This window comes from Amphiprion ocellaris, chromosome 9, assembly GCF_022539595.1.
Source record: "Amphiprion ocellaris isolate individual 3 ecotype Okinawa chromosome 9, ASM2253959v1, whole genome shotgun sequence".
Classification (NCBI taxonomy): Eukaryota; Metazoa; Chordata; class Actinopteri; family Pomacentridae; genus Amphiprion; species Amphiprion ocellaris.
Genome location: NC_072774.1, coordinates 28,188,936 through 28,215,801, shown reverse-complemented (window position 1 = coordinate 28,215,801; position 26,866 = coordinate 28,188,936). Strand labels below are relative to the sequence as shown.

Here is a 26,866-nt window from a genome sequence, read left to right as displayed (position 1 = left end):
AAAGCCATTTAACTCATTAGGGAAAGGGAGGATCTCAAGTTATATTTAACTTGAAATTTAACTAGTGGGGAATTTGTGTGCTTAAAAGCTTGCCTCCATAGGGCTTGGAGCACTCGTCCTCCAAAATCTAGAATTAATTGCCTCCTGTACCTCCTACTTTCATCTCTTAAAAACAAGCTAAGACACTTGACAGGCAGGTTATAGAATTCATTTTTAGAAGGCTTGCAAGTCGGAAACACGCAGAAAACTTTCACGCACCCTTTAAAAAAACAAAGAAAGAAAGGTGATTATGAACCACAGAGAATGCATGTGTTTAGTTTACCTCTCTTTACGCTGTCCAACTCCATGTTTTCCCAGCAGGTGGGTGCTGAGGTGTTTCTTCATCACAAAGGCCCATCTACAAAACACACACCCACACACAGAGCACAAGGGTTAACAAAGGAAGAACATCAAACTTTTGCAGTGCTGATCGAACTCTAGAGACCGATGCAGCTTAAAGTTTAAAAACAAGTTTTAACCAGTCACGGAAACTATCTTCTGCCGTTAACTTCAAAGTATCTGAAACATAATTGCATCACCACAGTAAAAGCTGTATATGCAGGAAACTTTTTTTCTCTCCAAGAGGCTGATTAACACTTGTACACAGCCTCTGCAATCCTGCGTATGAAGAGTTCTTAGATTAAGAGTCAAGCACAAATGCATTTTCTGCTATGTATTCGGTTGTCACTGTTTCCATAGAATGAGTTGTAAAAAAAAAAAAAAAAAAAAAAAAAAATTGTATTTTTATATTGGTTTTCCCTCTATTTTTTTGACTGATTCATTTTAATATGGTGGACTGTCTGTTGCTTGTCTTCTATTCTCCCACTGTCAAACACTTTCAAACAATTGCATGAGAACACAAACCCCTTCCATTACGTTCCTTAAGTTTTTCCAAGAAAAAAACCCCATAAGACATTGAGTTTGAAGAACAGAAAATGAAAGCTGTCACAAACAGGTTTTTGGGTCAAATAACTACTGTTCTGTTAATCAGTGACAGACTTGCAAAACACAAACAAACTTATATGAAATTTTCAACCGTATAAGAAGTATAAAGTTGGAGTTTGCTTGTTTAACTTGCACCTTTTTGACAAGACAGTGAAGTGAGAATTGAAGCAAAGTGGCGCTCATGTTTTGCATTAATGTGCCACACAAATATGTCCACACGTGCAAGGATTTAGACGCATCTACGGCGCATGCAGTAGCACGCACACGCAGTCAAAAATACCAGCGTGCCATTGCTCGACACTGACCGCAATGTCCTGACTTTGTCGAGGGCCCTGAGTTTACCGTGTCTCCAAAACAGCATATGAAAACATAATGAACGGATGACAGGACTAACTACTCTGACATCCAAGCTGCTTCACCAGTGTTTTCATCCCCTGGCCTTTTCATTTAGCACCCATCACTTCCCATTATTGTGCAACTGAGAGACAATGACCACATCTGAGAGCTGAGGATGGAGCTACATGAAAGAGGCCGAGGGAGTTGAACTGACAGTCATGTGGTCGGCGCTGTCGCTGCAGACACGCACTTCCTCCTCGATGCTGCTCCTCCCAGTTTTTCTCTTTTGGATGTTTCACTTTTCTTTCTTCCAAGTAGATCATTACTCTATTTTCTCTTTGTGGCAAGCCTGGCTGCATTTATTTGAAGCTTTCCCTCTAACTTCACTAGTCAGTCTATCATAGAGCAAAAGCTTAATTATTTCACCATTTATGTCACTATGTCAGCTCTTGCCTCTCCCTACGTCAACACCCCCCTCCAATGTCTGGACGACTGTGTCCTCCATCCCATCATGGCCCCAGAGTCCGTCCGTCACCGAGGGCCCCGAGGCCAAGTCTAACTAACATCACCATAATAAATATTCAAACATGTTCCACTGTTTTGCCTCATTATCGTCACTCTAGATTTTCTCAATCCTCTCTAACTCAATACATCCACCCGTCCAGAATGTTGCCTTGGAGTTAAACTGGGAGCGAGCATGTGACTAAATCCTGTATACTCCGATCAGGGAGAATGGCAAGATCAAAATGCTGAGCTTCACTGGTCCACTGGAAGCTCTGACTGACGCCATCATCTATAAATAAACAAACAGCATAAGTAAGATATTTCTGAGAGGGTGGGGGGCTAGGGTGTAAAAGAATTAATCAATACATTTGAGAGAAAAGCGCGGCCTTGGAACACTTTACGCGTGCTTGTTTAAGTCATCGTGTTTAGACGTGGAGAAAAAAGAGCTTGCAAACATTTCTGTTAATTATGTATTACAGCTGTCCTTCATAAACCTAATTACAGAGTGCTGAAAGGCAACAGGGGCAATTTGCATATGCGCATGAAAGACAAGACATATGCAAAATATGATTTTAATTAGCATTCTTTGATAGCAAGGGGTACAAATCAAACTGGCATGTTGTGAGATTCTCATCTCACCCTTTTTTTACTTGATTATTCTCAGAGAGGCATGAGTGCAAGATGGTTAATGCCCTGTGGAGGCACCTGGCACAGGCTGGCACACATACTCACACACACGTAAACTGGTGTTAATATTCACAGAAATGCATGATAATGGCATGTGCAACCCTAAATAACCATGCAAAAGTGGAAAAATACAAACCCACTATGCACACAAATAACAATGGAACACATTCACAATTAGTTATTCACCAGGTATTATCTAATTCACACAAACCTGATAGTATTGAGATAAAATGAAGGCAGCAAACGCACACATATACACACAAATCCAGATCCAAATACAGACAAATGGCAATCCTTACTCACAAAAAGACATCCACAAGTACCCAATCTCTCATGCATACATACACACACAAACACACAGAAAGATCCCATATCTAAATGTTAAAGGGGCAAATCCATTTGTTTAAGGCAGTGTGTAATCAGCCCCCTGCCCTTGGTGTGTGTGCATCCTCTGCCATCCAGGTCAAGGCCTCAGCTTGTCGTCCTGCTGCCTTGGGCTGCATCATCAGCCCCAACCATCAGCCTTGATGGTTATTGTAACAAAGGGATACTTTAACATGCCATTCATCCATATCAATTCTCTTCCCCCCCATGAATTGAACTAATAAGGCTGTGCCTCTGCCCTCCAGGGAGGCTCATAATATCCATTGCAGATATGAAAAAAGGGAAAAGAAAAAGAAAGACGGAGGCTCTGGTGTTTCACGTTCGACTTTCCCTTCAGACTAATCGGCGCGCCACAGCTCGTTAGGTCCGTGACGTGCCGGAGCTTTACCGATAAGCAGGGGAGACACGGCTCAATTACCCACAGTTACAATCTTTCTCTTTTTCTTCCCTCCCGCTGCCTGACGATGAAGAGATAACATGTCAATATTTGATACAAACAACTTCATTTGCCTAATGGTGTTCCTGGATAGGCCCATCTACAGGTCTGGAAGGGATAGGAGATCTAAGAAAAGGCCTCAAGCGAAGCTCGGCTTAGACGCACCGTAGCCCCCTACCCCCAAATCATGTACGCCCATTCCCAACAGCTGTGCACACAAGGCATGCTGGGATGGAGCCAGGTCAGACACAACATACTTTGCAAACTTTTTCTTGAGTAACTTTCAGCTGGTTTCTTAAAGGTTTTGACTGTGACCCTTGCAAGATGAAAGAGGACAAATATACTGTAGTGTCTGTGCTCTAAAAATCACATATATGCCAGATGGCATCATAAACAAGAAAAAAGAACAGCATGGCAGGGAAATTCAAACCGTTGTCACCAAGCAACGTGATGGACAGTCGCTCAGTTGGAACCAACTTTAAATTCACCAACATTTGGATACTACCGCTAATGTGTCTAATTAGAATGTGACTAGACAAGCTAACGGACACCATGACGCATCTGGATGTATGCCATTTTCAGTAGGCGCTGACGATTATCAGCCTGAACAATTATTGAATCAAAATTTTTTAACTTTTTTATTGGAAATCTTATTGCTTTTAAAATGATTCATGATAAATTAACTTTAAAATGTGTTACTTTTATGTGTTATTACCAATCTGATGTCTTGAGCAATAGAACCAACTCAAGGACCAGATTTCAGAAATTGACGATGCCATTAACAGAGTATAAGCATTCCTTTCTGTGTTCACGTTGGCTAATTAGTTTTGTCTTTACAAATAAAGTGATTTTGATGAAATATTATGATTTTACTTCACATTTTTCTTTACTTTATTGTGCGTCACATATGAACAGTTCCAGGACATCTGAAAGTTGGTAATTATTTCTGTTCTTACAGGTCATTTTGGTTATATTCTTCAATAAAATACAGATTTAAAACTTATGGGAGGTTTTGGAGTTCAGAGGGTTTCAATGCTTTTTTTAAATCGAACTTCAAAAAGTCTTGTTTTGGTAGAAGCTGAATTTAAAAATTGCCGAAACATGATTGAGCAATGTCCTGTACACGGCACAATCTGACTAGTTACAGATTATGCTGGTAGAGGGAAATTTAGGGGTCAGTTGGTACAGTTTATCATTTTTCCTTCAAAAACGATTCAACGGTTCATTGCCTGCTGTGCACCGCCACAACATGAACACAACGTAAAAAAAGCTATGATGTGAAAAATGAAGTTGAAGTCCAACACACCTCTGCATTGTACTCAGTTAAAAGGTAAGTGAAAAGCCATTACAAGAAAGCTGCCAGATGTAAGAACCGCTCAACCCTCGCCGGGCGAAGCTGGAGAAACTCTGGGCGAGGAGGAGCAGTTCTGTGGGGGAAAGATGAAAGGGGGAGGTAGGGATGAGCTCTGAAGTTACGGGACGATGCTTCAGCTCTTTCTGAGGAGCACACACACATGCAGACTCTGCAGTGGTCCGCTGGGCCCCAAAGAAATGAGTGTGTGCGTGCTCATCCAGCCTCCTGTGCCAGTCCTAATGATGGCCTCCACCTGCTGCTTTAATGTCACAGCTGGATCGCCCTCCATCCTTCACTGACTCTGACTGCCATCAGCAGCAGGTAGCTCCCCTCTGCACACTCCTCCCTCCATCTCCTCTGCCATCTCAGCTTCCTTCATCTCCCTTCGCTTCCATCTTCTGCTGCTCCTACCACTCATCACAATACAACCGCCACCTCATCCATCTCTCTGCTACACTCCTGCTCACATGCTCTTTAAGCCACACTCCACGTTCTTTTCTGACTTTCTATATTGTCAACTTCTTCTATTTCCATATTTAGTTTATTAGAATATTCAGATATACAGAAACACTTAAAAAGCATACAAGCAGTGAGGCTTCACAATTAACTTGACAATGTTCTCTTGAAATGCCACACATACATTAGCACCTTTAATGTCAAAGGAGGCTGCACCCACATACTATATTTACCGCTAAAGAGTGAGATCCATAGCATAATAAAACATTTCACAATGCCACAACTAATTCGCTCTTCAGAGAAAGCGAAATGTTTCTTCCTTGTTTATTTTTTTATAAACCCATCCTGGAGAAGCGGAAAACCTGGAGGTAAGTTGACATGTCTAATCTGAGAAGCTTTGACAGGCAGGTGAACTGACAGAAGAACAGAAACCAACACTTGGCTGACAGCAACCCTGGAGCGCTGAGACAGCTGCCGACATGTCAGACAGACAGATAAACAGACAGGAACAAGAAGTCGAAAGATAAGACATTTATTGACAGATGGAGCGACTGCTTTTCTGACAGAGAGACAGACAGGCAGACATCAAGAATAACCACGGAGGAAGGAAGGAGGGATTCTGCTGAGTTTACAGGCTGAGTTTAACGGATGTTCTACGAGCGAGCCCATAGCAGTAGATGGGGGAGAACTAAATGTGATGTCAAATTTGCAGATGTGGAGATAGATGGTGATGGAAGGATGGAGAAAGAAAAGCCACGGGAGAGAAAGAAGGGACATAAAGGAAATATGAAAAATCATGATGGAGTATCCGGATAAGTCGGAGTGAATGTGAACCAGGGTGAGAAGCGGAGGCAAATGCAGTTTGCGGAGACGTCGCTTTGTTTGACAGGAGCAAGAGGCGACTTCGCATCAATATCGCTCGGGCTTAGAAGTGATCCGCTTATGGCAACATACCATAATGTGACAGATATTAGAGGAGGAAAATAAATAAATAAAGCATCCAAATTGATTTTGTGTTTTTTTCTAAACCCGCGCCAGAGCAAAGCAAGCACTTGATCTATTCTAAGATGATCTTGATAAAAATAAAAGAGAGGCAAAGCGTTTCTCTGACGACTGATCAACGTCAAGGCTCTCAATGAAACAGACACCTCTCAGTTGTGACGCCGGCGTGCGCACGCATCTGTGTGCGCATCTGCGTGCACGTGTGTGTCCTCTAGTCTTAGAGGAGGTACATAAAAAGCTCACTTTGCCTCTCCAAAGGGGTTTTTGGATCATCTGCTGAGGCAGGTGATGGGGCTTGACGGATTGATTGAGGCGAAGTTCTCATCGACAGTGGCAGCGCCCCATAGAGTTCCCAGCTCCAGTGCACACTGTTCCATTAAAGGATCATTTAGAGGGAGAGCAAGTTCCACCTGCACTTATGCAGAGCACACCCTAATGTGAGATGAAACAGACATTTTCAAGCTACAGGAAGGGAGAGAGAAAGGGAAAGAAAAAAATTATAATAATGAAAACTAAAAATTCAGTCCCTTCCCAACAGCGCATTTCCATCTTCAAGAGAACGGCGATTGATGAAGTAATCTATTATTGATATCATCATCGTTATGCGCCGATGGCAGTTTCACTGTTACGGAGCCCCCAGCTCTGAGCGTCATAGCTCTGTTTGCATATTATGCTACTCAGCTTCATTATATTTTCTAATTAACTGCTTTAATTTGGGATTTAAATCCTAAGTGAGAGAAGAAACTTGAAAATGCTGAACAAGAGAGAATACCGCTGTATTTGGTGTCAAGATGAAAAGAGAGGTGTAAAAAGAACAAGGTAGAGACAGTTACAGAAGTGGCTACAGCACTTTTCAAAATACATTTCTAAATGCTGGCATACTGTGTGGTATCAGCAAAAATACGGTTCACTTCTGCAGATTAAAAAAAAAAAAAGCAGGCGGAAACACTGCCCGCTATGAAGACAGTACATGTCCCGAGAAACATTTTAAATGAAATACATAACATACTAAAATGATGCTGTGTTACGAAGAAGGTGTAAAAGTCTCGTTTTATACAACAAAACAAAATGAATCAAAAATGCCGCTTGTTAAAGGCTGTTAGCTTCTCCTGCTAATGCATCTTTCTCTCCTTCCTTCCTTCCCTTCCTCTCTGCAGTGCAGTTAAAGATATGAAAAATATATGTGCTTTTTTTCCCTCTCCTTTCCACTGCGCCGTGTTAAATCATTAAAGAGAAGTCCTGCTCATTATCTCTCTAAACAAAACTTCTCTTAAACCAAATAAATCACCGTTGCGCTGCGCAACTAACAGCCGTGAAGGGATAAATTACAAAGCGCCTCACTGGCAGCGCTGGTATTTTAAAAAGCTTGCTGCACAATTTCTATGATGTGCAGTAATTTGTAATGCAGGTTTCCTTATGTTTATATGGTCTCTTCAGGTGTGTGTGGTGTATGCTGGGAGAAGAGGTGAAGGGTGGGGAGTGAAAAATAAAAAAGGGCCTATTTGTTTGTTGTGCTCTCAATATTATTAAGCTCGTTTTTGGCAATAAATCTAGCACTAAGCAAAATTACTTCACAACCCGGAATATATTTTTATAAAATAGATAATATTGCTAAGGAGGCAAAACACAACCAGTAGGGTTTGAGTGATACCATTTGGAAACAAAACTTTATACTCAGACTGAAGGACAGAACAGCAGCTGACACAAAATGCCCCCAAGAGTTAGCATTTTCTGGTGATAATAAATAGCATACCATTGAATCATTTATGGTTTTAAAAAAATCTCTTTGTGCCAAAATAGTATTCTTGGCAGACTGAAGACACCTTTGAAACAGCACTTCAGCATCATGGGATGCAGCGAAAGGACACAATGATTTAATTCATTTGAGAGGCTACTTCAGGGAAGAAGTGTTATTTCAAGATTTACAAACTGACACCGTTGAAGCTGTTACATAAAGTCCTTGTACGCCGTCTGAGAAAGATTTCTTTGAACGACTAGCTAGAAAAAACAACAAACTGACTCTTTGTGGTCAGAGAGTTCCCTACGTTACATCAGACGTAAATGCTGATGTTCGCATTATATTCATAATCAGCCGCTAAATCTGATATCTGTGGAACTGTAACTGGTTGTTTTTCGCACGGCCATTAAGACGAGCTTCATTATAAGAGGAAAACACCTCTCCTGTTAAGGAGTCTAACTGAGGGGAAAGACACCAGCCACCCCTCTGCACCCTCCTGCATGAACCAGGAGTTGTGATGAGCCCCCCCGACCTCTCTCTGGCCCCCGGTGGGCAGATTAAACTGCGGATAACAGGGCTGCACTTGGGTCCATTTACAACAGCAAGCCTCCCCTGTGCCTCCTGGGGATGAAAACCAACAGTAGCCCTGATACACCCCCACCCAAAAAAGAAAAGAAAAAACATGATTTATTCAGTCTGTTTACTATACACTCTATCTGCCTGTCCTCTGAGAACAAATTAAATGTATGAAAAAGAGGGTGAAGAAAGAATGGATGAATAAGAAAAGAAGGAAATGGAGAGAGAAATAAAAATTAATAAGGAAGTCAGAGGTATAAAAGTAAAAGACATAAAAATTCAGAAGTTTCACAATAACTTTAGTCGTGACACGTATATTACACTGTGTTAGCAAAGATGCGTGCCAAAAGTAAATACATGCCAAAAACCTCCAAACTATTGCTGCTCAAAAGGAAAGGAAATGTTTTGGTAAATCAAAGGATACCAGGTCAGTGTGCTCAGATCGGAAGATGCTAGGAATGAAATGGAGAAGTGAAGAAAACTGAAATGAAACAAACAAAGAAGACAGCCTCTAATTTCCACTGTTGTTGTTGTTTTGGTGAGTGGTCTTGCACATTAAAAAGAACTGAAGCAACATGACAAGTGAGAGTTGTATTTCTCCCACTATAGTATTGCTAAAGCAGATAATCCATAAAACATAAGGCCTCTGTATTGACGTTTTTCTTCAGCCAGCTGAGTGAAGGGCGTAGCTGGGATGTCAGGCCTGTCTGTCGGCCAGCTACCACTCTCATTATCCTCGCGCCTCGGTGAAGGGCAGCTAAGGTCACACTCCAGAGGAGCAAAATAAACCGCTACGGTGCTAATCTAATATTCAGCGATCCTATCAAAGAATGACTTATTAGGCTCAAAGATCCAGAACTGTTGATGCAGAGGAGAGGTTGCTCAAAGTGGAAGTTGACACTTTCTGCGTGAGGAGAGTTGAACTGTAAATGTGACATCTGTCACATTCTGTGTTTGGCAGAACTGAAAAGTACTTTCCCTAACCCGGGACTAAGTTTCTGAGTATTTCCTCATAGGTTCAGTGAGGTGTCAGCTGTCTCAAATGGTACGAAACAAAGGATTTTCAAGAGATTGAGCGAGAGTGCAGCTTAGAAATTTACACAATACACCGTTCAAGTGTTATTATAGATGCTGTTGCCTCCTACTCAAAGCTAGCGCACTTCAACACCTCTCAGAAAGTATGCACACACACACACACACACACACACACACACACACACACACACAAAGGATGTCTTTGTTTGGCTATTGCTGCCGTTGTCTTGACACCCACCATCTGCCGCCCCGGCAACAGAGAAGAGTGAAGAGAAGAGTTTCTCTCTGGAAACTCGCCCTCCACCTCCCAAACCGTCCTCCCCTTCACCACCAGCACCAGCACCACCCCCACCCCGCCTTGACAAAAAAACACCCAGCAAGGTTTCACTCAAACAAGCGCTGGCCTCCCTCCCACCGCTGATGTTCTCTGATGCTCCACAGGTTGAATCACCGCTCAATAAACAGCCAATTTCTACCTTTTTTCTAATGTCTTGTTTAAGTCCTCGCTGAAAATGTATAAAGTGGTAAACAAACATTTTACAGTACAAGCCATCCAAACATTTCCCTCTCTTTCTTTTTCAAGAGCAAAGAAAGCCTCCAAGCAACTTCTCATTCAGCCATTTAATAAAGCCCAGTCTTATTGAAGTATGTGTGTCTGTGTGTGTGTGTGTGTGTGTGTGTGTGTGTGTGTGTGTGTGTGTGTGTGTGTGTGTGTGTGTGTGTGAGAGGGGAGGAGGAGCAGGGAGGTAAATTGCAAAGGTCCTCCTCAGTCACCATCTACAGACGTGAGATATATCACAGAGAGCAAGCACTCAAAAGTAAATGAATAAATAAATAAATAAGTAAATAAAGTATGCGATGCAGATGAGGGTGACGAAGCCTCCATCTCAGCCTATTCTGCGATGCACTGGCCATTCATCACCTGCACATGCAAAGCGCCTGCTCCAGTCCTTAGCATATTCGCATATTCTAATGAAGGCTTGCATGCAAATGAAGACGACCTTTTCCTTTTGGCTTTTCTTTTTTTATTCTATTCTATTTTTTTTTTTTTTTTTTACAACTTTACATTAAGAGGAAGGGAGTGGAGAGTGGTGGCTGTAATGGCTATTAGAGCGACAGGCTGAGTACGTGACGTTGTGATCTAAACTCAGGGACGCTGTAATTAGGCTAATCTATTACCAGAAGGCGGCTGTCAGAGATCTTTATGGCAAAGGACAGACTTGTCAGACACTTTATTTATTAAAACTGGCTCTGGATTTTGTAAAGAGATGGTCAGTTAGTCCTACAGACAAATGTAGCTGCACAGTGACATGGGCTGAGACACGGATAACACCAGCACCTATGGGACCTCAGCGCTGCCCCTGGACCTCTGATGTGCTACATGTCATGCAGCATAATATTAGTAAAGGTGGAGACTGATAGAAGGTGAATATTATATGTTGCAAGGCTTAATGTGGCAGCTTCATTTGACATATTTCCAGCTATATTATTAAGGAAATATGCAAAAGTCTGTTGTTGTGACACACTCACTTCCAATTTTACACACATTTTAAAAAGCTTTTGCAAAAATAGTGCAATGTATTTCAAATAGCATCAATCTAAAGTTTGTCAGTGTCACCGCTGGCAGTAAAAATCCATATCGATTACACTCTAGCTGTCTGTATTTGTATCCAATTCCCCGAGCCAGGCCTCTCCTCCCTCTTTCTGTCACCAGTGACCAGCAGAAGGGAGGGGAAACCAGCCGTCACCGGCCTCCCCTCTCCTGTCCACCAGGCAGGGTCCTGCGCTGTCGGCGGGGAGGCGGGAGAAAGTTATGCCTCCTTACTGTGACTTTGAACTTTCTCAGATGAGGCATAAATATTGAAATATTGAAATGAAAGATGCGGCGGGCGCAGGGTGGGGTGGGTTGGGCGAGGAGGAGGAGGGAGAGCAAAGGGGGGGTGGGGTGGAGGGGAGGAGGAGGATAGACGGATTGAGGGGGAGAAGAGACAGGAGGCCCACTGAGAGAAAAGACAAGGCCCTCACCTCTCTGCCAGGCTGCATTCTAGCAGGCCGACAGTTATGGATAGGAAACATTACTGCGGCTGGTAATTAAAGCAAAAACTAATACTGTCTCTTGGATGAGGGGGTTTCATAGTGAGCATCCATTTGTCACTGCTGCGCTCTCGCCAAGGCCAGATTAAATCACGCACATATTTAGTCCTGCTGTGCACAGACGCTCGCTCTATCTATCTATCTATCTATCTATCTATCTATCTATCTATCTATCTATCTATCTATCTATCTATCTATCTATCTATCTATCTATCTATCTATCTATCTATCTATCTATCTATCTATCTATCTATCCATCTATGAAAACCTTAACAACATATGCGCCTCATTCATTTTTTGAATAATAATCATCTTGTCTGTGTTTATTACATTAGTTTCAACCTGGTTAGAGGAACCATTAAATCACTCTTTTCTATCATTCTAACAAAATATTGTCTTCATGTAAAACGTCAAAGGCGAGGAAACACTAAAACTGGTATCTCCGGCATCAAACCAAAGATCTTGGTATCAGTTCTGAGCAGCACATGTAGGTCAGCTCTTACTAAAGAGTCCTCAGTGAGGCAGTTAGTGACTGACTGACTGAGTGACTGACTGCACAGTGGCAGTGAAAAGGCCACTGGCTGGGGGGGGGGGGGGGGGGGGGGGGGGGGGGGGGGCGGGGAGAGGGGTTGTTGTGGCGTGGTGGGCAAAAGACGAGGACGGGGAAGGAGGGGATGCCATGTCACCAGACGGAGGGGATCGGTGACACTGAGCGTGTCACAGGGTGACGGCTGCACTCTGCTAGGACCAGCAGTCCCTCCAGCGCTGTCAGAGGAACCAGCAGCTCCAGATACTGACACTAGCAGCCATACTGACAGGCCAAACATGACTCGTCTCCGCTATCGCCACAGACGAGGCCTGACGGCGCACAGAGACACTAAGAGAAGGAGGGATGGAGGGATTAGCATGGGGGAGGAAAGAACAAGTAAATATAAACTGAAAGTGTGTCAGCTGAACTGGACCAACAGTCAACGGCAGTGTCAAAAAATTTCATTGCAGCTCACACATTAAAGACAATGATTTTAGTTACTCCTAGAGCTGTTTGGTTGAAGTTATGTCAGTCGATTTTGACTTGGTAGAGAATAATCAATTGTCTCTGCTGTATTCGTGAAGAGTGGCAAAAGTTATTGACTGTGACAAGTACTGAAAATGTTCTTTTCATTAACTCTTTGAATGACAAATGACTTCTTCCAACTTGCAGAGCGCTCATTTACAACAAATGTAAAGTAAGAAGTACATGCTTGTTTCTGTGAGAAGGAGCAAAAAAAAGGTAAGGTCAATAAAATATATGGATAAGTCCAAACCAAGTTACTATGGAAACACTTCAACAGCACCCTGAAACGCAGTAACAGCTTCTTTCTCCTGTAACCTCCTTCACATGTATTATAAAAAGGAAGGTTGTATTCTCAATTTCTAAACACAAACCAACAATACAGATCATGTAACTCGGTTAGGTTTCGTCAGATTCTCTTAGCACAATGTTCTCCTGCTCCTTTTTATGATTTCATATCGTTCTGATTGACCTCATGTTTTTCAGAACAAACGCAGTAGTAAGGAAAAAAAAGACATTTGAGGCTGTTCGTGGAGGAAGGTGGGAGAAAGGCGGGAATGACAATGATAAGATAGAGATGGAAATGTGGTGATTTGAGGGGGAAAACATGAAGGGGGAGGGAGGTAATGCCAAAAGGGTAGAGGGCACAAAACAGAAAAGAGAGAGAACGAGGGAGGAGATGTAGAGGACTCGGACAGAGAGAGAGAGTGCAGCAGCGAGACTGATCGCTGTTGATCTTCACGATAAGCGCTCCCGACAACTTGTGACCAAAGTGGCGCTTGGACACTAATCGGCCGTGAAGGCTGACCTGCAGCGAGGCAGCGCAGTTCAGATCGCATAGGGCCGGCACTGCGGCTCAGACGAGATGGACCCAGACAAGAGACATCCAGGCATCAAAACTCCCTGAGAAATTGCGACATGGCTTCAGTGCACTGTGAGAAGAACATAAGAGGAGTTAAAAAAAAAAAAAAAAAAAGGCAAGCAGTGATACTCGTTGCTCTTGGCAGTCGAAGCAGACTTATCTGGCTTAAGATGAAAAGAGAAGGACACAGGCAAAGGGGAGTGGAGTGAGGGAGTGAAGGGAAGTGTCTAGGGGTGGGGAGGAGGATGGAAAAATATGAGCAGTGTAAAAAAAAAAATACAAAGATCAATTTTATTGACAATTATCTGTGAGCTGGACTGGGCTGAATTGGAGAATAACCTTGAACTGTGTGTGTTCAACCTCTGCAAGAAATAAAGTGTTTGTGTGTGTGTGTGTGTGCGTGTGTGTGTGTGTGTGTGTGTGTGTGTGTGGGCTATACCAACAGGTCTGAGTACTCTCATGAGCAAAAAGTAAACAGGTAACACATATTAACAACTATCTGATGGTGAAGTAAACACATGATGGTATACTGCATGTACTGTAGCCTTGACTAAAGCACTGTGTACTCCTCCCTGGGGTATTCTACTGGACTGTTTTAGTTGTCCCATCTCTATAACAGTGCAATGGATCAATCACTAAGTACCTTTTAAACAGCAGGGGCTTTGTGGAAAATATTCCACATCATCTGTAAAGGTAGAAATATCAGTCCATGAATCAAACAGTTAATGTGTAAAATTAAATGAAAAGTGATTAAGGAGTTTAGCATTTTTTAACCAACAACATTCTTTTGTTTGTCCTATTTGATGTTTCATTAAATATTCTTGATTTTTTGGACAGTGGGTTGGACAAAAGAAGCAATTAAAGGTCATTTCAGTGGGTTCTGGGAATTTGTGATGGACATTTCTCAACCTTTTCTAAATGAAGAATCAACAGATCGATCAATGATGAAAGTAACAGTCAGTTGCCACTTTTTTTTAACAATTGTTGTGATGTTCCAAGTCCGTTGTGATACAGTACTAATGTGCTAATGACCTTTTAAAGGGCAGCCTAAATAATAGTGGCTCAAGAAAAAATTCATTCCAGCTGTCAGACTTTCAGCCAGTCAGGCAGGACGTTCATTTACCAGAAATCACCGGACTCCATTCCATACTTTGTAATACAATGCCGGCCTTCTGCGGACATATTATACATTGTTAGATAAATATTTTCACATCCACTCAGAGCGGGTTGTCCTCTGTTGCCAAGGCGCTGCCGCCACAACAGCCATGTGGAGGGAACACGAAGTTATATGTTAATAAGTAGGGAACATGCTGTTCATTCAGTTGTTAATGACTACTGGCTCCCACTTAAGGCGCCACATGCAAAAAAATAAATATATATATATGTGTTCATTGTGTAAAAATACATGGAATCTAATCATATCTGGCACCATAAATCATGCGCGGCTGTGTCCCTTTTGGACAATTTACGGCACGTAAACACGAGCTAGGTGAAGAGTGGGGGTGTTCAGAGCGTATGCGCCAGAGAGTGTATCCACGTGTATGTCAATATTTAGTGGGTGCATGTGTCCAGAGAGGACAGTGTTGTTCTGCCTATATTTTTATATAAGGTATAGCTGCTGAGTGTTTCTGGATTGATTGAATAACAGATCACAAACACACAGGAAGCGCAAATCAAACCCAAGTCTCACCGACGAGCACGGATGAAACAAAACACGGCTCTACATCTTCTGTCTGTCTGATAATATGCCAATTGATTCAATAATGGCAGTAAAGTTCAAGCTAACCAGCAGGACGCAAGTGAGGTTGTCAGTCTGAGTATTCTTCACGTTGCACACACACACAAACACACACACACACACGGTTTGGTTAAATCAGAGACAGAAGCAGGGATTCTAGAAATATTCCCTTATTGATCTGTTGTGGGAAGATGCTATCTCTTTACATGAGGAGCAGACCACTGGAGCCAGTACACACACACACAGACACACACACGCAATCATGTACAGACACACATAAATAGTATTACTACAAACACATGACACGATGAGTGTATGCTATCATCTACAAAAAACACAAACACGCACGGCACGTTGTGCGCTCGCAAACCAAAACCCACCCGCAAAACCGCACACACTTAACACACGTCTGCAAAAATAAAGCTTACAGAGTAAAAATACAGCAGTCTCCAGACACAAATACCACTCCGTGCAATTACAAACCAGCCCAAAAACTGTTTACTTATTCATTGATGAAGTTAATTGCTCGTTAAAACTGCACATGAATTGTTTTGCACAAACTGCATAAACATTTCATATTCTGTCTCAAGGAGGAAAGTTTGTGAGAAATGGAAAGCAATATCCGAAAAAGAAAAAAGAAAAGAAAAATCACGGCCCTCTCCTCACTTAACACGTGTACACATCTTGAATTCTTCACCACAACAAATTGCTTATATTCATTCTGCAATGCTGAAAAATTAGTTATGTTAGAAAGGATGGGAGGAGAATTTTTTTTTTTTTAAACAACAAAGCAAAAGGACTGTCTTGGAGATATGCAGCACAGTGCATGCTATTAGTTCTGACTGCTGGAGCTTCCCATTCCTGTACTTACTGTATACCGCAAATAGGACCATCACTTTTCATTACCTGCTGTTTCCTGCAGAGCTTCACTCTATCATTGCCACGGCATGCTAATGTAAAGCAGGCTACTGTCATGTAAATTAAACTGTTTGTTTTGTTTGCCTTCCCTCCTTCGGCTGATTGTCAGAGCGACTTGCCAGGAGCAGCAGGTGTGTTTGTTTGTTTGTGTAGGAGTGCACCAGTGTGCCGGGTTTGCTGTTTGTGTGCCGCCGCCGCCGTTTTATGCACACAGGCTCCGGCTGCACAGCAACAAGTGAGCGTGTGAATGTGTGAGCGAGCGTGTCTCCTTCTGTGTGTGTGTGTGTGTGTGTGTGTGTGTGTGTGTAAGTTATGGAATCTAAAACACAGCAATGACACACCGCCGCACACAAACCTCCCAGTCAACCAGATGTGCTCCTGACCCCGAGCTCAGCCACTGAAATGCAAAGTCGGATGCCTACTTGGCGCTCTTCCCCCCGGCGCAGGTACAACCAACTGTCAGAAACAATGGGGGAATATGCATACCGTGGGATAGGGTTTGCTACAACATGCTCTCAATGTAAATCATATTTCAGAGGTTTCCAAGAGACAAGCCAGTCAGCCACCAAGTCAGCCGCCCAGCGTTGCGCTCTACTGTACCTGCACTGCCACTGGGTAATTGACAATGCATGTAGAAAAAAAAAAAAAAAAACAGCAAGCGACCCTGTTTACAGCATTGCCTTAAATTATGGAAACTTGTCCCCTGTTCATTTGTAGACACACTGAGATATCAAATGGCACTAGAGAGAAATAAGAAGCCTTCATGATTCCTCATAATGAGACAGATGACAATGACTCCCGTCTCTAATTAGACAGAAGGGTTTGGGGTTTTTTTTGAGCGTCGACTGGCATGTGTTAACTAGATAAACAATTCTTCAACATCTGTATGGAGGGTCGTAGGAAAACAGAGCTGGTCGGCAGCTTTGATTCACATTCAGCACAGCCGCGAGGGCTGTATGATAACAGAAGAGATATTTACACCTAGCTAATGCACACGAGTTGTATTAAAGATTCATCGTTTGTTTGGTCACATGGGAGCACAGCAGTTGAGACGGTGGTTCTCAGCAGCTCTTGACATGTACTAAAAATGTGACTCAATCAGACAAGTGTTGTACATTATGGGTAAAACCTACCACCGCCTATTGTAAATGAGTAAATTCATCCATAATAAGTAATAATAGTTAATGCTGCTTTTATTTTTTGTTCTGCTTACTAAGTGCAAATGTTGACTATGCCATTCAACATTTTTTCTGGCCGTTACTATCAACCTCAAAGTGTTCTCTATTAAAACAAGACATTATAATGTAAATGATGACATGAACAGTCATATATGTATGTATAAATAAAGCAATACATTGTGCAATAATTAAATAAATCAATAAAGTTCAACTCATAACTACAAAATATTAAATAATCTTTATAGTTGCAGGTTTTTAAATTAGTTTTTATTTTATTATTTATTATTTTTGCCATCTTTCCCGATAACATCTTTGTTTAACATCACTTGTCATGATCAACTGTAACTATAGCTATAGTGATGGTGGAAATGCATCAAAATCAGTATTTTTATCTGAGGCATGTATTTTTCTTTACCACTAAATTATTAGAACAAATGTTTTTCTTCCGTATCTCTGCATAATTGTTGCTGCAGTCAGCGTTAGTTTTAGACAACGGCGACTGCAGTGAAGTCAGTTCGGTGCACAAGTTTCCAAAGACTTAGAGCGTTAAAAGTATGTGGAGACCTAAAGAGAAAACTAAAAGGTGGTTTGTACACGGTGCAGAGTTTTGGCATCATACCACAGTAGAACAGTGCGTAGATACTTTACATCTGTTTGCTTCTCTCTGTGCTCACATAAACTGCATCTAAAGCCAGCCATGTTCCCAATATAGCTGATGTGTTGAAATAATGACATGTACAATATAGTGTACAATAACATACAGTTTGTTGACATAAAATTAACTGAAACTGACTGGTCACTTTGGTTTGTTTTTTTTTATAAAATTGCAATGTTTAGATTAATTGACTGATTACAAAATACTCAATAGATTTATCAATAGAAAAAATAGTAATAAGTGGAAGACCTAATTTTAACCAATCACTGCTCTCACTCTTTTCAGCCAATCACATGTTCCCTCCTCCTGTCAGGCTCAACACTTGCTACCAACTTTAGCCAGCTGGTGTCCGTTAGTTAGAGCAATATCAATATTAAGATACAGTGTAGTAACTTACCTCTCTTTACATTTAGCACAACAAGGTTGCACCTGCTACTGTACCTAACCAGCCACTTAATTACCTGGACTGTCTGGTAAGCGACAATTTATTTATCACTCAACATTCACGTCAAAAGTCAGTTGTAAAGGCAGTAGTAAGCTGGTTAATTGTATACAATTAACCAGCTTATCACTATCATCAGCTTACCATTTATCAATTGATCCCTATAGGGATCAATTGATAAGTGGATTATTGGATCTGATATTTGGCTTTTGTCCACTTGTTGGTAATTGCTCTCACCTCTCTATGGTCACTCTGTTTAGAGCAATTTTCAGTCCACGGCACTATCTGACTGGTTTAAAGTAATAACCAATCAACACTGAAGGATGAAGTAAAGTTCTCTACTAATTACATAAATGTAGAACAAAAAAAAAAATTAAGGAATTTCTTTGACTTTTTTTACATACAGATTGTGATTTTTACCGAAATTCCAGTATCAGTTCCAAACATCAGTTGTCATCCTTCTTGATTACTGATAATTACTATGGGTATCTGACATGCAAAAATGAACTAAGTCAACCCTTGGTTAATTCTGAATTACAAAGAATTGTCCCCGTTCTAATGGTAATCCTAAGAAAGTCACGAAACTCTGAAAATACAAAAAGGCAATCTTTTTATTTTGTTGTTAGAACCAACATTAGCTGGCTAATTAGCTGGCAGCTAACGAAAAGAGTGTGAAGTTAGCAACTGTCTGAAAAGCTAGGTTAATTTCTGACATTACAATATCAAAGTGCCACTATGAGAGATCCCATTGTGACATAAGAGCTGAGTTTCAAAAATTGATGTTTTGAAACTGAAATTTTTCTGCAAAAACCAGAATGAATGGCAGCAAAAATACAGGATTATAAATACACGACTAAGAAAAGGCGCACCAATTAAACATCAACGTCTTTTGACCACACAGATTCATCCTGGCACATCAACCCAGTTACTAAAAATGTAAACGCAAGGTAAACGTAATCTCATTTACACAACTTAATCCGTTTAAATCCAGATAGCTGCTGAAGAGCTCTTACAGGTTTTAAGTGCCTCCAAACAGTGGTGTTCCTCTTCTAAACAGCTTTATGAGAGTGTCGGAAAACAATCAGAAGACAGAGATTTTCCATGGAAAAACTGTCTCCCATTTTTACTTCAAATGAATACCTTATGTCCACACACACATAGAGAGAGCAACACACATACACACAACAGTCACAGCGTCTGCCAGCTATGTCCACCAACAACAGGCCCTGTCTGTCAGAGAGCATTATTCATCATGCCTTATCCTAGCGTTTGGCTTTCATAGTGGCCAAAACAACACAACAGCATGCTATAGCAACGTCAACGTGATCCCGTGACAGATCTGAAGTAACACAAACGCGGGCGAACTTAAAGTAAATTAGCCCTGCGTGATGAGTCGACCACGTCCGTCACTGCGGATTGCTCAGCTCTGCTCTAAAGCAAAGCAGATGCCATCAGAGCAGGCACTGTGAAAGGGACGGTTCATACCATCATGATAAAAACAACACAGAGCTTTTTATATGAACAGAAAATTATCTGTTTTGGGCTTGTATTTTATAAGATGAGCGATCCAAATTGTTGAGTGGATGATACACTGACAGCAGCTGTAAGACTGAAATGACCTTTCCACATGTAATGCCATGGAATGCAACCAGAACTCAAATGGCACACCCTTATATAGCAAGAGAAGAGGATGTACCCAAGATGTCAGGACACAAACACACCAAACACATGAATCACAATGATGATGATCTGAAAAACATGAGAACTATAATGTTTTATTGAAGTTTGGGACTGATTTAAGCTGGCAGCTGACTAAGACCACGGTTTACCTTCCCTTTTCTGCTAACTGACACTGATGCACATTTTCTGTGTTTACACAACTCACACTTTAAACGTTAATTGCATGGAAGCTTTCCCCTCCAAAAAACACTTCATAAATTCTTGAGTACATGCTACAACATAAATCTGCGTGCATGTTTCAGTGAAAATAAAATTTTACTGATGTCACTAAATGTTGGATGAAATTCATTTCAAGTTAAAACGTGAAAAAGAGTTAAAAAGTGAGAGCCTGGACTTTTAAAACACCTCTGTAATTGTTTTTTATTGGGGACATTGGCTTGCACAGCAGATGTCCGCTCAATCGAGGAAAGAAATAGAAACCACTGTTACTTTTGAAGCAGGACTGATGGTGAGACAATAAAAAAAGAGGAGTTCAAGTTGCTAAGAAAACAGGAGTAGAAGAGGTAAAGACAGAAGAAAACAGTGTGCGTGAGCATGCTGGTAGTGTTGGTTTTAGCCTGGTAACACATCCCCAGGGCAACTGGTCCCTGGCGGTGCTAAACGGAGCCCGAGTCTGGGAGTAACTGGGAGCATTTGATCTGGAAGTTTCCACTGACCCAGGGCTCCTCGTGTCGCTCTGCCTGCTTATGCTAATGCCTGGCTGGGTCTCCCTCACCGTGGGCCGGCCTTAATGACTCTCAGGATGGAGGGGAGCAGCCAAAACAAGCCTCCTTGGTGGGTATCTTGTTAAATTAAAGACACAGGGGCCACTCAGGGGATGGTTTGCCAGCTTCTGAACTACTGAAGGACTGCAGCAGGAAAGTCAAGGGAAAAAAAAAAAACAGCAGTTGCTGAATAAACAACAGCGGGAGCTCAACTCGAGGTGGGTTATCTGATACAAACAGGCAAATGAATATGCAAAAACAATGGTGTCAGCATCACAAAAACAAACATATGTTTATTAGTTTGCAAAGCATGAAAGTTTAACCGACTGCGCAAACTACATTGTTGTGAATATTTGGATAAATGAGGACGCACATGAGTGAATTTAAGGTATATATGTGGGGTTTGATGTGTCAGAGTGAATGAAAGCTACGTGTGGGCAGGTGGAAGCGGAGCTGAGGGGGTTGGTCAAGGATGTCCATGACGGCATTGGAAGTAGGTAGAAAACAAAGTCGGTGGGAGTGTGTACGATCGTTCTTCTCTCACACACACGCTGACAGACACACAAACCTGCGCTCTGAAAACTACTCACACACACCACCAGCCTCTTTGCCCTCCTCCATCTCTCTTATTCTAATCTCAAACTAATCTTTTCTCATTCTTACCTCCCCAAACTGGCTCATATTTCACCGGCCGTATCTTTACATTTTCTATTATCCGCTACTGAAAAATGTGACCAATGCGAGCACTGTTTTGAAATAAAATATGAATCATCTTAGATAAAGATACGGTGTGGTTATTATTTATTTATTTATTATATATGTTGTTTGTATTTTTTTTCTAATTTCCAGTTAGCCATCTGCGGTCTGTGTTCGCTGTGTTTCCCCTCCCTCTTCCTTCTCTCTGTGAAATAAGTTATTCTTCCCCCAACTCGCTGACATTTCTGTCAGCAGTGCAACTAATTTTTCTCCATTTTTTCCTGCTAAAATAAGGTTTTCTTATAAAAAAAAAAAAAGCAGCAAGGTCTGCTGACCAGCTAGTGGTGTCTGATCAGATTGGGACACCCAGAATGTAATACAGTACACACACACACACACACACACACACACACACACACACACACACACACACACACACACACACACACACACACACACACACACAGAGAGTCCTTGTATCTACAACTCTGCCAGATATATATAATAGAGAGAGAAATAGGAAATATGAAGCCTTCAGCCATAGTGCGGCAGCGTTACATATGAGGGGAGATCCCATCGGTCCAGCTCTGTATTTAGTATTTCTCGTGAGTAATCTTTTGTCATTTTATCACAAGAAATAAAATAATGGGGCAATCCTCTAATGAAAAATGAGGCAGTTGCCGCAGCACAGGAGAGACCGAGAGACAAAAAGGAGAGAAAGAGGTTCTGAATTTAAGGCTTTCAAGGAGAGCAGACGCCTCTATCCTGCACGGAGACACTGTTAGGTGTATATCCTTAATTAAACTCAATTAAATATAAAACTGGTGGTGAAAGCAGAAATTAGCTGTTTTTAGATAAGGAGTGTGAGAAAATCTAAGAGGAAAGGGATAAAAAATATTTTGCAGATTGGAAACATTTTTAAAAATTCGAAGATTTAATTTGGACACTAAAAAACTTTATCTTTGGCCACTTTTATAGCCCACTTAAGATAATAAATAAGGCAGTGTTTTACGTTTTGGAAAAGCTTTCGGTATCGTGTCTAGAAACAGTCAAGTCTTTCATATAAGAACAGTAGATATATTATCACATTATTATTACAGCTTTAAATGTTGCAGTTGGTTGAATTCAAAGGAATTCTGTCAACATGTTTACACATGAACAGTATCTGGTAGCTTTTTTTAGCAGGATTAAACAAAAATGGAATCCAAATTGCCACAACACAATAGTATTAGTTTGCAAAGCACGAAAGTTGCAGGTGTCACACAATTGTATCGTGACTGTTCAATTAGATTTTGAGGCACTGAAATAATTAAAAGCCCACATCTGTTTTCAGCAGCTACTCTGGATTATTTTTGTTCTTGACGTTGTACTTTTAGTACTGAAGGCTTGTAATTTATTAACACTGGCTGCTTCAATCACTTGTCATGTCAAGGAAGATCAAATACTGTCATAACAATTAAACACACAGCTTTATTCAGCTTAACAGGCAAAAGAAAGCGGAGTCTGGATGATGCACAAAAGTAACAACTGGGAAGATCAACATGTATTGATAAGTAGAGACACAATATGAATAAATGGACCAATAAATCTCCTATGAAATCAATAAAAAAACTCCTCTGCAAACATCCACAAACAATTAAATACTCAACATTTCTGCACCTTTGGAAGCCAATCCTTTTTGAGCTTCATTTAGATTAAGTTATTTATCCTCTCGCAGAGCGGAGACAGAAAGAGTTTGTTTCCCTTTTCGAGACACATACACACACTCTGTTACACTCTTTCATCTCCGTCAATTGTGTATGTGTCTGTGCCCATGCATGTCTGCATGCGTGCAGCTGCTGTTAAAAGTGTATGTGACAGACAGTCTCTCCCTCCATGCATCTGTGTTTAATTAAAGGCAGAGTTTCGGCATCCCAAGCCACCGTCGCAGGCTGTGCACACACACACACACACTCACACACACACACACACACACACACACACACACACACACGTACACAGCGACTGAGCGAGCGAGAGGGAGGCTGGCCCTAATGTGCATAATTAACTTAACCCCCATCACTTGACTTTAAAAGGGCTGTTTGGAGGACTGAGCCAGGCAAATGGAGGCTGGGAGAGTGGTCCTTTATGTCTAAAATATTCATTACTGCATTTCAGAGCATTTTCGAGCATCCTCTGATTTTTGTTTTCTCGTTCGGGAGGACAGATTGTTGCTAAGCACCTCTGAGACGACAGGATAGGCTAGTGGGAAATGGGACGAGTCACTATTTCAAATGACACACGCGCGGACACGAAAACACACACATACACTCACACTACAGTGGACAAGTGTGGAAGTATCTCATGTGGTTACACTCTTCTACTTCTGACTTTGTAACAAGAGACGAGAGTTAGTCTTTGCATGTGAAACGTGGTGTACACCGGCCAAGAGAGCCTGTCATGACTCCCGCCGAAGAGGAGTTGAGAGCAGGAAGGAGGACGGGAACAGGAGTGACTGGCCAAGAAAATCTCTCTCCCTCCGGCCTGGTCCTTTTCTTCCTCCTCCTCCTCCTCATCCTGCTGTGCCAGTACTGACTGCTACCAGCCACATACTTCACCTCCCATCAGGGTCAGGGCGCCAGCGAAAAGGTCAGCTCGCCGACAGCTGATTGGCCGGGATGGCTCCGGTCGGCGGCCGGTAGCCAATGGGCATCCTGACGCACCTGATGTGACACACACTGCTCCGAGCGTTCTCTCTGCACAACAGGCTAGAGAGGAAAGGCAGAGTGAAAACAACAAAGCGTGCAGCACCGCTAACAAAGAGAAACAAGAGTAGACCGTGACCAGTCCCCCAGCAATGTATGAATCAAAAATTGAAAAGTTTATTAACCGGCTTTTTAATATTCTGAGCTTGAAGTGAATATATGGTGATATGCAAGAAGTAGAGGAAATCAGCATCCATAAGAGCACTACAGTGGTGAAGCCTGAGCGAGGACTGAATTAGACCTCACAGCTGCAGCTGCTGGACCAACTCCTGAGGTCGCCTGCAGGCCATGAGCATCAATTGTTGCTAATGAAGTATCAAACTGACTACGCATGGAATACTGCGGATATAAATACCCAACAGGCTGAAACTGTCCATACCTCACTAGCCGAAGGAAATCTACCCATGAAATGACAAGCAGCCCAGTTAGCAGCCTTTGATCCCTGAATTCCGGTGAAGAAACCCACAACAGCCTTTTTACTCAGTATCATGAAAAGTATGATAAGTCAATTGAGGAAATTAGAATGGATATATTCATATTTCTGTGTATTAAACAGTGGGAAATGCATATTCATAATTGTCCGGTTGCTAATTATCGTGTGCGTGTGCATGTGGTTATTTAATGGGTAATTAGCTGAGATAAGAAACTAATAAGCACTGTACCTCAAACACTGGCTCCTATTACAGTGAGTCTACAAATGTATCTGGGAAAAAAAAATCATGTGGACGGAAAAAACAAGATGCCGAACTAAGTCAAAACCACACATGCATGCAGACATACACACACACACACACACAAAGAAAGACAGACTGAGCTGGGCTACAAAAAGTGCAAAGGGCCAAACTGCAGGGCTGTGTGTGTGTGTGTGTGTGTGTGTGTGTGTGTGTGTGTGTGTGTGTGTGTGTGTGTGTGTGCCTCGCGGCGGAGCTGTTCATGTGGCTCACACTGGAACAGATCAAAGGAGATGCATCATTTTTGGGCATGTGTGCACCAGCAACCCCCCCCCCACACCACCCCACACCCCCTCAACCCACCCACCCTTTTCCCCTCCGCATCCGCATCCTCCGCCCCTCCATAATAGAACACAATAAGAACCAGCAGCTCCGTCGTCAGCGGCTGATGTGGACGGACAAGAGCAGGAAATGGATTTGGAAACCTCCTCCAGCGCTCTGTCACATTTCCTTGCACTCTGTTGCTGACAAACAAGACGCATCACCGTTCTGTTTGACCGCCCCCTTCACAGTCTTTTTCCTTTTCCTCCTCGCTCACAAGTATTTGACTTATGCAGGAAATGTGGGTGGAGTTAACTGCCGCCGCCACTGTTGTTGTTGTTGTGCCCTTGAGCACACATGCCAACCTGAACAAGTTAATGTCCAGCTGAATAAATGCTATGATTTGTTACTGGGTGGGCTGCTGGGTAACTGTGTGTGTGTGTGTGTGTGTGTGTGTGTGTGTGTGTGTGTGAAGGCATACCAGTCATAGATGTAATGTTGAGCTTGATTTTCCACAGTTCAATTTTGAGCCAAACTCCTATTTATAGTGAGACATTGTAGGTTTACAGGTCTTTGGATTGAAAACAGTAAGTTAATAACTGCTAGTTAGTAACTGCTTTGATTTTCAGTTCATAATTTCAGTTTCTCAAATTTGAGGAAATTCTGCTTTCCTCTGTTTTATATGACTGTAAATGTAACATATTTGGACTCTGGACATCTAATGACTTTCATCTTGAAATAGGAAATGAAATTTATTTACAATTTCTGCACTTACAGACCGATGAAAACAATTTATCAATAACTAAAATGATCATTTTCAGCAGCCTTTCAGTGCTACAGTAAAACCTGATCTTTAATTGTATTGCTCAGGCCCTACTTACATGAAGTTTAAAATTCCTTCTTTGGCTACAAAAAAAAATATCTGATAAACTATGTTAGAAGTAAGAAAACATAAGGTTTTTGTGTGTATGGGAGCCCATTTTTTAAATAAATCTGCCACTGCTACACAGCACAGCAGCCCAGTAAGCTCCTCCCATCACACACACACACACACAAGCACTCTGCCACTGTAAGGCAGTGCTAATATTTGCCCGGCTCACTTCTAATACACATCAGCATCAGGAGTGTGTTTTCACTGTGCTGTCGCAAGCCAGAGAAAATATTTGCCTCCCTTACTACTCCCCCACCTCCCCTGAACAGCCCTCCTCCTCCACCAGCCCCCAACTTTCTCCAGACACACACCAACAGCCTCCCCCCTTGATAGATAAATGGCAAGTGGATTTGCTTAGCAAATTGTTGTGCCGCCTAAAATGACAAGACTTGTGTGGTAAAGATACATGTAAATAGTTGACGGGCAGAAAATGATTTTCCGTGATAGCCGGCCATTAGACCGGTGCTCTCCAGCGTGGAGGGTGTTATTGGAAGGGAAACCCTACACGACTGCACAGACACACTCTCTAACCGGCACGATGAGGTAGATGGTCCACCAAGGCTTCTCACACACACACACACACACACACACACACACACACACACACACACACACACACACACACACAC

At 42.0% G+C, this 26,866-nt stretch overlaps 1 protein-coding gene across 2 annotated transcripts in view; it reads right to left on the bottom strand.

Annotated features, from left to right (window-relative positions):
- Positions 1-26,866, bottom strand: part of znf407 (zinc finger protein 407) — a 150,994-nt gene that overhangs the window by 85,512 nt on the left and 38,616 nt on the right. For both annotated transcript variants that reach the window (XM_023276849.3, XM_055013850.1), the window contains exon 5: positions 323-397. In XM_023276849.3, the coding sequence (XP_023132617.2) occupies positions 323-397 (75 nt within the window). The remainder of the gene's footprint in view (positions 1-322; positions 398-26,866) is intronic.